Consider the following 13,554-nt stretch of genomic DNA (forward strand, 5'->3'; position numbering starts at 1 on the left):
CTATCTCTCTATTATCTATGTCTACTCTATCTCTCTATTATCTATGTCTACTGTATCTCTCTATTATCTATGTCTACTGTATCTCTCTATTATCTATGTCTACTCTCTCTATTATCTATGTCTACTCTCTCTATTATCTATGTCTACTCTCTCTATTATCTATGTCTACTCTATCTCTCTATTATCTATGTCTACTCTCTCTATTATCTATGTCTACTCTCTCTATTATCTATGTCTACTCTCTCTATTATCTATGTCTACTCTCTCTATTATCTATGTCTACTCTCTCTATTATCTATGTCTACTCTCTCTATTATCTATGTCTACTCTATCTCTCTATTATCTATGTCTACTCTCTCTATTATCTATGTCTACTCTCTCTATTATCTATGTCTACTCTATCTCTCTATTATCTATGTCTACTCTCTCTATTATCTATGTCTACTCTCTCTATTATCTATGTCTACTCTCTCTATTATCTATGTCTACTCTCTCTATTATCTATGTCTACTCTCTCTATTATCTATGTCTACTCTCTCTATTATCTATGTCTACTCTCTCTATTATCTATGTCTACTCTCTCTATTATCTATGTCTACTCTCTCTATTATATCTTTTCTTGTTGTCATATTCTTTCTTGTTCTTGTTGTTTCTTTCACTATCTATTCACTTTTTGTCTTGACACCTTTAGCCCCGCCTCTTACTATTTGAAACTCTCTAAATAAATTAATTAATTATCTCTTAACACACATATACACACACATAAACCTTCATATTTCTAGACTTAAAGAGCTTTTTAAAAAATCAACTCGAGTTAGACTTCTGGACTTAGTAATACTAGAAACTCAACTCTAGGCATTCCTCTAGCAAGAAGAACGCTAACTCTTCGGATAAAAAAAAAAACTGTTAGATAAGAGTTGTCGCCACTTGTATTTGTATTGTAGCCTCCCCCGTGTAACCCTATATTTTCCAAACATCCAAATCGGCTGTGGAAGACATTGATAACAAATACATGAGTTAAATCTTCAGCCAAAGTAACACACATGCGCACACCCGCAACACACACACACTGAAAAAGATACATTTCTTTTCTTTTTTTTTTTTTTAAAGCTTTCACAGAAAACAAATGTATAAGAAAAGATTTTTTAAAAAGAGGGGAGATAAGAAAGTCTGGAACTCATGTTAATGTGACGATTAGGTTTAACTGTACACTAGAAGATGAAAACACAAAAGGACCGTGACACTGTTTCTCAGAGGCGTAGCTAAGGTGGGGGGAGGGAGGGGAAGATTTTGATAAATCCCCCAAGGCCCCAACTTGAGGGGGCCCAAATGAGTGTTTGTTTGTTTTTTTTACATTAAATTTAAATATTATGCAAAATGCAGGTGCTTCTTAAGAGCTCAAGCCCCTGATGGCCCATTCCTAGCCACAACACTGCTGTTTCTAAAGACAAATAAGAAATATCTCTATTGCAAATAGAAGGCTGCTCTCTTCTAATAGTTACAGTTCCGTCATGTGTAAAAATGCTTTCAAGAGACACCGCCAGAGTCTATATATAGGTCTTTTAGGGCTTGTTCGTGTGACAGGGTCAATTTATATCAAGTAAACAAATGAGGGCGTCGATAATGGCTGCTGACACCTGAAGGGGACATTTTACATTCATCCACGGCCGCCAACTATGTCATTCATAAAAAGAAGAAACTATGGGCCTCTTTTTTTTTAAATCTTAATCAACCCTCATATCAACCTCGACGCTTGCGAGTTCAATCACCTTTACACGATGTCGCTATGTTTGAAATGTTAAGCAGAATAGTGTGTGTTCAGCACAACGACCAATCAATTTCAGTTCCCTCATCGAATGAAAAAAAAAACGTAGGGAAAAAAACAGTAACGACCTCGTGAGTTTCAAGTACTAAATATTAAAAAATTCATTACGCAGTATCAAGCCGGAGATCTTCAAAACGTTAGCAGCAAGATTTCACCGGTCTAGCCGTCTTTCCGTCCGATCTGTGAGGGTTCAATGTGTCAGGCAACTAAAAGACGATAACAAATGAATGGTTTAATAGAATATTCAAAAGACGAATTCGTCTGTCCTGCGACTTCTTTTTTAGTTGCCATTCCAAGCGAAAGTAAAGTATGTCTTTTTCTACTGTCATGTCTAGGAATTGCGCACTGGTACGCACCTTTAGCGCCGATGCAGGACAGATCTACAACAGTATGCATAGATAGATAGATAGATAGATAGATAGATAGATAGATAGATAGATAGATAGATAGATAGATAGATAGATAGATAGATAGATAATGACACATACAGTACTAGACCCTATCTATTACTATTCTTTGTATATTTTTCTTTATTTTAAAATTTAAATGTCGTCTAAAAGTTCAAAGGTCAGGTCAAGAAAAGTATACATTTTTTTTTTCATTGACCAATGGTTAATAAGGGTTCCAGTTTCCCAGCTCAGTGACAAAATAGCTGACTTGAATTAGAGACTAATATAATCTGAATTTTAAATTGGATTAAGAAACTAAGTTCAAACTTCAGAAGGTTTTGTCTGTTGCCCGAAGTGAGGAATAAAAAAAGACACATTTATCATAAATAAATTCGTCCAGAACATACTTTAATTGTAAATAATCACAGCAGTCACTACTATAAAAAAACAACAACTTTACATTTCAAAATGATAGGATGACAATGGACACGTGACTTCCGTTGAGGTCACCAGGTGCGAAGGACAGCTCTTCCTATCGAGTTTTATTTCTTGGCTTACACCTTTTTTTTTTTTTTTTTTTAACAGGACTGTGCATTTTGTATTCGTATCACTTTAAAGAAAGCAGTCATGTGAAGCTACATTCTGTAACGCCACTTTGGCTTGGGGTCTAGAGTTTAGAGTCACCGCTATATTTATTTTACTGTCAAGCTATGCTAACTATGTCCAACGAAAGACATGTCGAACTCCCCCTCCCCATTTTACACCCTTTATTTAAAAAAAAAAAAGTAAGCTGCACACAGCACAAGGGCAAATATTCGACAATTAAATTTAGCTCTGTGTGTGTCTCTGTTTGGGGCACAGTTCAAATGTATTTGTACCTTAGCTTTTACACTTTGATAACACAAACTCTAGTTAGGCTGCATAAGTCTAGTGAATTACTTGATAACCAGTGCGTTAGTTTTGGGCTGTTAAGTGTGTGTGTGTGTGTTTTCGCTATTTTTAGACTATGTTGTTAGTTCGGATATTGATTCCTGGCTTATTCGTGTGTTACACAGGTAAGGTTTTAACTAACAGGTATATTATTTTTAAGCTTCTAGCATTACGTGGGTATGCAGAGGACATGGATTTGTTAAGTGTGGCTACTCTGTGCAGAGGACATGAATGTGTTAAGTGTGGCTACTCTGTGCAGAGGACATGGATGTGTTAAGTGTGGCTACTCTGTGCAGAGGACATGAATGTGTTAAGTGTGGCTACTCTGTGCAGAGGACATGGATGTGTTAAGTGTGGCTACTCTGTGCAGAGGACATGGATGTGTTAAGTGTGGCTACTCTGTGCAGAGGACATGGATGTGTTAAGTGTGGCTACTCTGTGCAGAGGACATGGATGTGTTAGGTGTGGCTACTCTGTGCAGAGTACGTGGATGTGTTAAGTGTGGCTACTCTGTGCAGAGTACATGGATTTGTTCAGTGTGGCTACTCTGTGCAGAGTACGTGGATGTGTTAAGTGTGGCTACTCTGTGCAGAGTACATGGATTTGTTCAGTGTGGCTACTCTGTACAGAGGACATGGATGCGTTAAGTGTGGCTACTCTGTGCAGAGTATGTTTTGTGGGCTGTGACGAGACCGTCGAATAATGTAGATCTAGATCTATACATAAAGCGAATACATCATCTCATCTTAGCTCTGCCTGTGGTCCCTCTCGGGGGCGCAGGCCATCAACCAGCTTCCTCCAGGCGTCTCGGTTCTGAGAGAGTCTCTCTTAAATTGTCCCCGCGTCTTCCCATCTGCTTGGCACCTGTTTCCAAATCGCGGCGCCATGTATTCCTGAACCGTCCCCTGTTCGTCTTTCCGTAGGGGTTCCAGGTGAGGGCTTGCCTTATTGTGTTCAACGCAAATGCATACAGACACACAAATGTAGACATAGAGAATGCCTTTAACCTTCAACTTAGCTCTTTTGAGATTTTTCACGACACACTAAACAATGTCAAGGACGCTTCACTGTTGACAACTAAAATAAAATATAATCTCGTTAAAATTGTAACAATATTTCAACACGTAGCAGTGTCTTCTCAATTCCTGATTTAACCGCGAGTTTGTTGCCCGTTTCCTTTTAAAAAAGTTTTAAAGTCTAAGATTGAAAGTCTAAAGCACATACCTTTATATATTATATCTAGACTGGACATTCACATTTTTTAACAATACTAAAAAATGTGAAAATTTTCAAAATAAAAAGCTGAAACAAAGCGCTGTTATGTAAAGTAGTTATAAGAGTGAAGTTGGTGTTTTTTTTCAACCCTACCCTATGTAACATATGTTCAGATCATAATAATGTTCAGATCTAGATCTAAAGTTGAACATCGAAAGTAAGAGCACTCTCGTCTCATAATTATTTTGCAATTTTTAGATCTAGGTAATCAATCTATTTAAATGTACAATAAGAGGATTAAAATCAGCAAACATGAATTATTTCGATCTAGAATTTTCGAAACATCATCTCAATGGAAGCTAACAGGAAATGGATTTATTTCATATAGTTGCTTGAATATATAGTTCTGTGATTAACAGCCCATTCTAAATTAAAATCCAAGGAAATGGTATTGCATTATTTCTAAACTTTGAAAACAAAAGATTCATTACTTTTCTAAGACAGAAAAAATCGATTTTCCTAGATTTGCGGCCACTTCCCTTAGGGCTTGAAAAAAGTTACGTACATAAAAATCTATACATATAGGTCTGTAAATTGATTAATAGTGGATAACAATTTGTTCCGTTTTCCAGTCTAGATATAATATATATATATAGGTCTGTGGTCTAAAGCTTCTTCCATATTGACAATTGATTTTGGGCTGCAAAAGGAAGAGCTTTAATTCTGCAGGGCTAAAAATTGCACCAAAGAATGTATACACGTCCTAAAAGGCTTATGAACACTTCCTTTATTTTGTACACCGGATACACCAAACAGCTAGTTTTTGTTTCGCCATGTATGAACATCTCCAACATAGACTAGACCTTTACATTCTGTTGGAGGACTCGCTCAACTGATTCTAAGCTTATGGTAGCTCCCTTCCATCAGCCCATTTAAGTTGTTTCTTTCCGGAAGGAATACAACATATTCCTTTTCAGTTCCACATCAGCCTTGCAGGTGTCCGCCTTAAAAATGGGCCCTTGAGGAACGCTACGAGGTTAGTGACATGCCTATGTTGAGACCTTTTTTTCCATCCCCGTCACTGCAATCGACTCGGTTCTGTTCTGTTTGCCTATTGCGCGCCGAGTCGAGGCAGAGAAGCGTTTTCCGAGGAAAACACAAGAAGTTACCTTTCAAATTTGTGTGCAGGCCATTGAAAGGGGAAAAGCAGCTCTTAGTTTTGCGTGGTCTGTCCGTCTTACGTCCTCCATCCGTACGTCACGTTTATCGCTCATTTTAACTAGAAAAAGAAATTGAAAATAGGATTTCATGATAGTTATAGCATACAAAGTTGAGGTGCAGAGGCTACTAGTTTTGTCTTCAGAAAGCAAATCGTTTTGTTCGGCACACTCTGTGTATAGTAGAGCTAAGCGTTCCCCCGAGTTTCTAATTGAAAGACGGGAAACTAGGCTAGTAGGACTTGTTTGAATGTGTGTTTGTATATTCGTGTGCCTGAGTATTGCAATATCTAATGTTGTGCTGTGATCAGATAAAAGGTCTATTATATCATATTGTTACGTATTTCTGAATCTTCTGGCTAGATGTATTAGTTGGCACACAAATAAAAACACAGCAAAGAACTTGACGACTAAACTTTCAGTATCATATAACTTTAATGACTATTAACTCTAATAACTTGACGACTAAATTTTCAGTTTCATATAACTTTAATGACTATTAACTCTAACAATTCGTTACTGTAACGTGTAGCGTAGAAGACTGTACAATATCTGTCAGTTTACAGTTAGCTATACTTCGTTGCACTGCATCTCTTCACTTCGTTGCAATTCCTCTCTTCTCAATTTGCATCGAGCCGTATTCCACAGAACAGACCAACGACACACTTCCCAGTGTCGCTCCAGGTCTCCCAAAGCTGAACCAAGTCGTACTCTAGTCTACCACATCAGAGCCGCACACGTCTTACATCGACTGTATCGACTGTAACGGCTCAAGTCCACTGTAGTTCGCTGTATAGACTTTAACGACAGTAGTCCACTCCAGTTAACTCTACCCTAGTTAACTTGCATCGAGTCGTACACATTTCTCTTCCACAGAGCCGCACACGTCTTACATAGTCTGTATCGACTGTAACGGCTCACTGACGACTCCATACGACTGACTTTCACATTAACTTTCTGGCTTATATAGAGTCCCTAATCGCTTCTCCAAAGTTGCACAAACACTCCTAGTATTCTCTGGAATAACATGTCAGGAAACGTCACATCCTGTCTTTATTTATACACGTAGATTCCAGAAAACACTCGCTGCAGTGTCATCAAGTCGGGGTCACACGTAGTGACCTTTATCTGTCACTGTTCATTAGTAACTGTCCCCCTACTTAGATCTGTTCGTCCCCTGGAACAACACGTGTGGACACGTCACATCCTGTCTTTGTTTGTACATGTAGATTCCAGGGAACACTAGCTGCTGTGTCATCTCGCCGGGGTCATACGTTGACCTCTACCTATCACTGTTCATTTGTAACACTGCCCCCTTCTTAGATCTGTTCGTCCCGAACAGATTCTACTTCATCACGATACTGATGAAATCGATCGACGATCAAGTAGGAAGCTTTGGAGGTTGCCCCCTTCTCAGAGATGTTCTTTCAATCTGGCCGATGTCCATCTTCTTTCCATAGAAGAATGGGAGCCAAATCCTCATTTTTCAGCAGTTCCTCACAAATGTTTTCATCAATCTTGGTATGGAAACATCGACCTTCAGATGACGACATTGGGCACTCTTGTCGAGAAAATTCATCAGCATTCTAACGAGTTCGTGCTTCACTGGCTGAGTTTTACATTTTCAAGCATCTTTTTACAGATGGGTTAGGGCTTTTTCCAGAGCTTCTTCAGAGATGACCAGGTTCATTACAGTACAGCATTATTCACATGTTCTTCTTACAACAGCAACTGACTTTGGGTTTGTACGATGCCTGTTGGGTTGCTCTTCTCGCACAGTTTTATTTGTACAGTTCTATCTCAGATGGTTACTCACTTCACAGTTCTGGCATCTTAAACTAGTTCTGTCATTCTTGCTTCTGACTTGATTATCGTTCTTCTAAAACCTCTGTTATACTTCATCAAACCTATTCTAATGAGGAATGTTCTTAGATTATTCTTTAGTGGCTTCATACTTTCAACTGATTCGTAAGGCTTTCTTCTTTGGTCTGATGGTTCCGGACAGAATCTTTCTAACAACATGGGCTATGGAGTTTCGTTAGTGCAGGTGGGGGTCTATCAGTGGGAGAAGTGGTGGGCTTGTTTTCTAACAACATGGGCTATGGAGTTTCATAAATGCAGGTGGGGGTCTATCAGTGGGAGAAGGGGTGGGTTTGTATCTTGATCTTGTTGGGGCCATCCACATTGCACTCTGCATGTGTCGCTTTCTCCGCTTCCTCCATTTGAAATTTCTTTGGTTGCGTTGATGTCGTTGTCTTACTCTCTTGTCAATTAATGCTGATGGCAGCCACATAGCACATAGGAAGGTATTGCATTTCATGGCTGTAGTCATCAAGACTGTTGATCTAACAAGTTGTTTCAGCATTATTCTTCGATGGGTGCTATGCGAATGAGCTGCAAGTCCACTTGAAGGCAAGTTGTCAAACACGTCATCACCTTCATCCGAGTCTGGAGGACTCGACTGTGGGGCAGGTTGATAACATTCAACGTGCAAAGGTCCATCAACTTCAGCATCAGTTTCTATTGTAATTCCTTGACTTTGACCAGGGCTTCTCGCGCTGATCTTGACAGCTGGACAAGCTTCTGTTAAGTCCAGACCTTGCTGGTGTATTTCTTGGCATTCACAGTCTTCTTCTAAAGCTACGTACGTACAGTTCTTGTCAAACACATAGCTGCAGTAATCAAGCTTCGAGTTCCTCTCGTAGACACTGGCAGATAGAAGACAGAAGTCTTTAAGGCCCACAGCAACAGGCTTGGACGCAGACCCAACGTTGTCTTGATCTGTTTGGCTGGTTGAGGTACTCATATCAGGTTTATCTGTAGCTAAAGCTTCGGTCAAACTATAGGTCTCTTCTATTGTTTCTTCAGCGGTCTCATTCTGCTTTTCGTTGAAACAGAAACAGCTACCGTCTCTTTTCATTTCTTGTTGGCCACATTCGTTTGGTTTGCTATCACAGTCACAGACAGCACAGCCATCACCAGCTTCTTTATCGTAATTGTCTGTATCGCCACATTCTTGGTTGGACAATTGTTCGCTGTTCATCAATGGTGTAGCTCTTTCATCTGTCGACTCAATCTGATACTGCTGAGTGTTCAGCAGCTCATTAATCATGATTCTCGTTTGATCTTTTATTTGTTCTTCTGTCTTGTTGGGCGTGGTAGCTATTTGTTCATTTTCATTCATGGCTTTGGTCAACTGGTTAAATGAAGAAAATCTGGTGTTGATTTCTGATTCTATCTCCTTAATGCTCTCTTTCACCGAGTTCATTTTGTATTGCAAGGTTCTCAGGAGCTCCATCGTATTAGGTTTGATTTCAAATTGGCAAGTGTCCGGATTCTCATCTTCCTCCAACAGGGCTTGTCTGAGACGTGCTGTAAGCGTTTCCTTATTTCCGTTAAGCTGTAGACCTCTTTCTCGAAGCTCTTGTCTAAGTTCTTTCATGTCAAGTTCATTAAGAAGTTTGATGGAACACATTCTAGCCAGAAAGATCCCACTTCTGACACCAATTGTTACGTATTTCTGAATCTTCTGGCTAGATGTATTAGTTGGCACACAAATAAAAACACAGCAAAGAACTTGACGACTAAACTTTCAGTATCATATAACTTTAATGACTATTAACTCTAATAACTTGACGACTAAACTTTCAGTTTCATATAACTTTAATGACTATTAACTCTAACAATTCGTTACTGTAACGTGTAGCGTAGAAGACTGTACAATATCTGTCAGTTTACAGTTAGCTATACTTCGTTGCACTGCATCTCTTCACTTCGTTGCAATTCCTCTCTTCTCAATTTGCATCGAGCCGTATTCCACAGAACAGACCAACGACACACTTCCCAGTGTCGCTCCAGGTCTCCCAAAGCTGAACCAAGTCGTACTCTAGTCTACCACATCAGAGCCGCACACGTCTTACATCGACTGTATCGACTGTAACGGCTCAAGTCCACTGTAGTTCGCTGTATAGACTTTAACGACAGTAGTCCACTCCAGTTAACTCTACCCTAGTTAACTTGCATCGAGTCGTACACATTTCTCTTCCACAGAGCCGCACACGTCTTACATAGTCTGTATCGACTGTAACGGCTCACTGACGACTCCATACGACTGACTTTCACATTAACTTTCTGGCTTATATAGAGTCCCTAATCGCTTCTCCAAAGTTGCACAAACACTCCTAGTATTCTCTGGAATAACATGTCAGGAAACGTCACATCCTGTCTTTATTTATACACGTAGATTCCAGAAAACACTCGCTGCAGTGTCATCAAGTCGGGGTCACACGTAGTGACCTTTATCTGTCACTGTTCATTAGTAACTGTCCCCCTACTTAGATCTGTTCGTCCCCTGGAACAACACGTGTGGACACGTCACATCCTGTCTTTGTTTGTACATGTAGATTCCAGGGAACACTAGCTGCTGTGTCATCTCGCCGGGGTCATACGTTGACCTCTACCTATCACTGTTCATTTGTAACAATATGATATTATGGCAGTGTGTTTTTTTTAAAGGCGTTACCATTTCAACAAGAAGTCAGTATTGGGTCCATCTGCACTTGTGTCAAAGTGTAACAAAACACAATATGCTCATTGTGTAAGTCTGTCCACGAGTAGTGAAATCACGTTAATGGTGATGTCTGACAGGGAGAAAGAGAAAACGAGAATGAGAAGATGTTTTTATTTACTTTTAAATCAGAGGAAAAAAAATTAAGAACACATGAAAATTCTAGAAAAATCATTTTTATTAATTTAAAAATATTTACCAGAAAGACTCCTTGCAATCCAATATCGGAGCATTACAAGAACTCAATAGAATAAGAAACCATAAACCTTACCAATCAATGGATTTTTTTTAAACACTTGTTCTGACAAATAAATGTAGCTAATGTCGCAACGGATTTAAACAAAAAATAATGTTAATCATTTAATCCTTGAGAATTCTATGAATTAGATCTAAACAGCCAGCCTAGGGAGTCTCGTAGGCTACAAAGAGACTCACTAAGTAAAACCCCCAAGCTGCTTGTTTACTAAAACCCAGACATGTATCTCCAACCTAAAGCATAACGCCTCCCATTGATAAGTAAATCTATTTTAAGGCTTTACATTTACTTAAAAAAAAATGAAGTCGAGGTTTCCACAAGGTAAAGGTCGAAATTCAAAATTCCAGTCTTCACCGAGATTCAAATCCGCGACCTTCCAGTTAGGAAGCCAAGAGGTTTACCACTCAGGCACCATGTTCACATCTGCAATATCAGGTCAGACGTGTAAAAAAAGACGTAGATAAATGTCTAATAACACAAAGAATTGTTTGCACCATAGGAATACCCCCCCCCCACACACACAAATAACACACCAAGTCATGTGATCTCCCATCAATCACGTGTTATAAATTGTTTGGTTGAATGTCATTTCTACTGCGTCATTACGCAGCGTTGGGATTTAGGCCCTGCAAGCGGGCCGACTTGATTGGAGTCACTTGTAATAAGGAAATGTTGATGAACACATCTGCTACACCAGAGGGGAGACATACGCAGGTGAAGATGAAACGAAGAAGCTTATCAAAAGAAGCACGCGAACTTTTTGTTTTTCTGATCGTTTGAGCTAGAACTAGTGTTTATAAGTAACGTAACATTTCATTTCTTTTTATGGCGGACACCTATAAGGTTGATGTGGTACAGAGAAGGAATATGTAGGAGTTTTTCCGATGTGCTCGGTCTTTGGCCTCGCTTCTGATCCGAGCGTCGTGGGATACGAGCCGTCGGTAATAAAATGTAATAATGTACAACTGGTTGGATCCTTCATAGACAGATCTTTGTTGAGATAGGCCGATGGAGGCAAGCTTCCGTTTGATCTAGAGTTCCAAGAGTTTTAACTCAGTTCATAGGACATTTACGAAGAAGCTGTATAGAAAGTATATTTAGCCTTTATTGTCTAGCCACTGATCAGAATTACTGACCTCAAAAATAACTTATTTTGTTTCATGCGTTAGCTAGGATTTTGTTTTTACAACGCCAAGGAAAGTAACTAAATCAGTTTAAATATTGGATATCGTAGAAGTTGAAAGTAAGGGAATTTCAATATAGCTCGAAGTTAACTTAACATATAAAGACGTAATCTTAAAGGCAAGTCTCGTCAGCATTTTAAAAATATATTTAAAAAATAAATAAAAGTGAAAGAAAGAGAGAGGGAGAGAAAGAGAGAGAGAGAGAGAGAGAGAGAGCTGTGGGAAAAGAGTGTGGGGTGGGGAGAACGAATGTAGCAACTTAAAAAAAAGCTAGACATGAGACATAACTCTTAAAATACACATTACCTGAGCCATTTAAGTGGAATGTAGAAAAGTTATTTCCCTTGAATTGTTATTTTTTTAAGCAGCCAAAAAAGATTTTTCTTTTTATTTCCTAGTGGTTGATGGCAAGCTTGGACAGGGGAGAGAGAGTTAAAGTTTTGTTTTCTATAAATAAGAAATTCTTTATTTGTTTGAATAATCTAATTTAAGCCTACACGACCAGACTATTGACACGAATGCCAAAAATAAATTCAATATCTACTAAGAAACAAGGTTACAAAGTTTGACTCATCCCACAAGACGTTTAAATATTGGTCATAGGTCATAGGTCATCTGTTTGGTGGGCCATGTAGACAAAAAGGCTGGGTTCAATATATTCAGCAACCATATCGTAAGCTTTGAAGTACAAAGCTATCGTTAATCACAATTCTGCTTAAGGTACAAAGCTATCGACAAACACAATCCTGCTTGAAGTGCAAGGCTATTTACAAACAAACAATCCTGCTTGAAGTACAAAGCAATCGACAAACACAATCCTGCTTGAAGTACAAAGCTATCGACAAACACAATCCTGCTTGAAGTGCAAGGCTATTTACAAACAAACAATCCTGCTTGAAGTACAAAGCAATCGACAAACACAATCCTGCTTGAAGTATAAAGCTATCGACAAACACAATCCTGCTTGAAGTACAAAGCTATCGACAAACACAATCCTGCTTGAAGTACAAAGCTATCGACAAACACAGTACTGTTTCCCTCACTAGAAAACAGAGAGGGGTCAGAGCGTTATAGGCTTCCTTAGGTTAAAAAACAACAACTTACAACAGGATTCTGTTCATTCTTGTCATGTTATTTTATTAATTTGTGGAGGCGCGCATGCTAAGCGGTAAGCGCTTGGCTTCCGCACCGGGGGTCTCAGGTCTGAATTCTTTTGAAGACTATGATTTTTTTTTTATTTTGGGATCTCTAGAGCACCTCTGAGTCCATCCAGCTCTAATGAGTATCATTCATTTGTTGGGGAAAAGTAAAGTCGGTTGGTCGTTGTGCTGGCCACCACATGACATTCTCGTTAAGCATGTGCTTACAGATGACCTATACATCATCTGCCCTAAGCACCGCATAGTCTGAAAGCGGAACTTTTATATACATATTAGATTGTAGTTAAGCTTCATTTTTATTAGCACGGCCAGTGTAAGAAATTTTTTTTCTTAAGTATTCTCCGATTAAATAAGAACTTTGAAACCAAAATTATAAAAATTTAAAAAATCACAAAACAAAACATAAAATGAATGAATAAATAAGCGGTGTAAAAATGTACTACAACAGACAATACAAATACCATTGAACACTACTTCTAATTAGTCTCACAATTCACTTTCCCCATTTTCCTCCTCCTATTTCCCACATTTCACACACATCAACGTGTGGGCGGTTAAAAGCCAATGAAAGAACCTTAACTCTTGCGATGACGCAACATTATGTTAAGTTTGCTCTTTTTTGGGGTTATGGTTATTACCACGGTATTCTTTACGTTGTGATTTCATAATTAATTGCATGCCCCCCCCCCGCCCCCTTGCTTCTTCCATCTCTCGACCCTTCCATCACTTCCCAGATGTTCCCAGCTATGTTAATGAACGACCCTGAACCTGGGCTATGAACGAAAATAAACATTCGCTAGTCGAAAGTGCA

General features: G+C 38.9%; 2 protein-coding genes across 4 annotated transcripts in view; one reads left to right on the forward strand and one right to left on the reverse strand.

Annotated features, from left to right (window-relative positions):
- The window catches only part of LOC106055582 (solute carrier organic anion transporter family member 4A1-like), a 102,864-nt gene that overhangs the window by 10,429 nt on the left and 78,881 nt on the right, over positions 1-13,554 (forward strand). The window contains exon 1 of one of the 3 annotated variants that reach the window (XM_056014876.1): positions 3,047-3,269. The exons of 1 other annotated variant lie outside the window; for it this stretch is intronic. The gene's annotated coding sequence lies outside the window, so the exon portion shown is untranslated. Of the gene's footprint in view, positions 1-3,046; positions 3,270-13,554 lie in introns of those variants that run through there. One more of the 3 variants, XM_056014880.1, reaches the window with a different exon arrangement.
- LOC129923544 (uncharacterized) lies at positions 5,884-10,799 on the reverse strand. Its single transcript, XM_056014885.1, has 2 exons — positions 10,343-10,799; positions 5,884-10,216 (listed from the first exon to the last, which is right to left on the reverse strand). The coding sequence occupies exon 2, from the start codon at positions 9,049-9,051 to the stop codon at positions 7,663-7,665; it is 1,389 nt and encodes a 462-aa protein (XP_055870860.1). The 5' UTR covers positions 9,052-10,216; positions 10,343-10,799; the 3' UTR covers positions 5,884-7,662.

The sequence above is a fragment of the Biomphalaria glabrata genome, chromosome 17, assembly GCF_947242115.1.
Source record: "Biomphalaria glabrata chromosome 17, xgBioGlab47.1, whole genome shotgun sequence".
In the NCBI taxonomy this organism is placed as follows: Eukaryota; Metazoa; Mollusca; class Gastropoda; family Planorbidae; genus Biomphalaria; species Biomphalaria glabrata.

What these genes read in the sequence shown, in the direction of transcription:
- LOC129923544 (XM_056014885.1), bottom strand. Translation starts at nt 9,051, where the DNA reads ATGTGTTCCATCAAACTTCTTAATGAACTTGACATGAAAGAACTTAGA.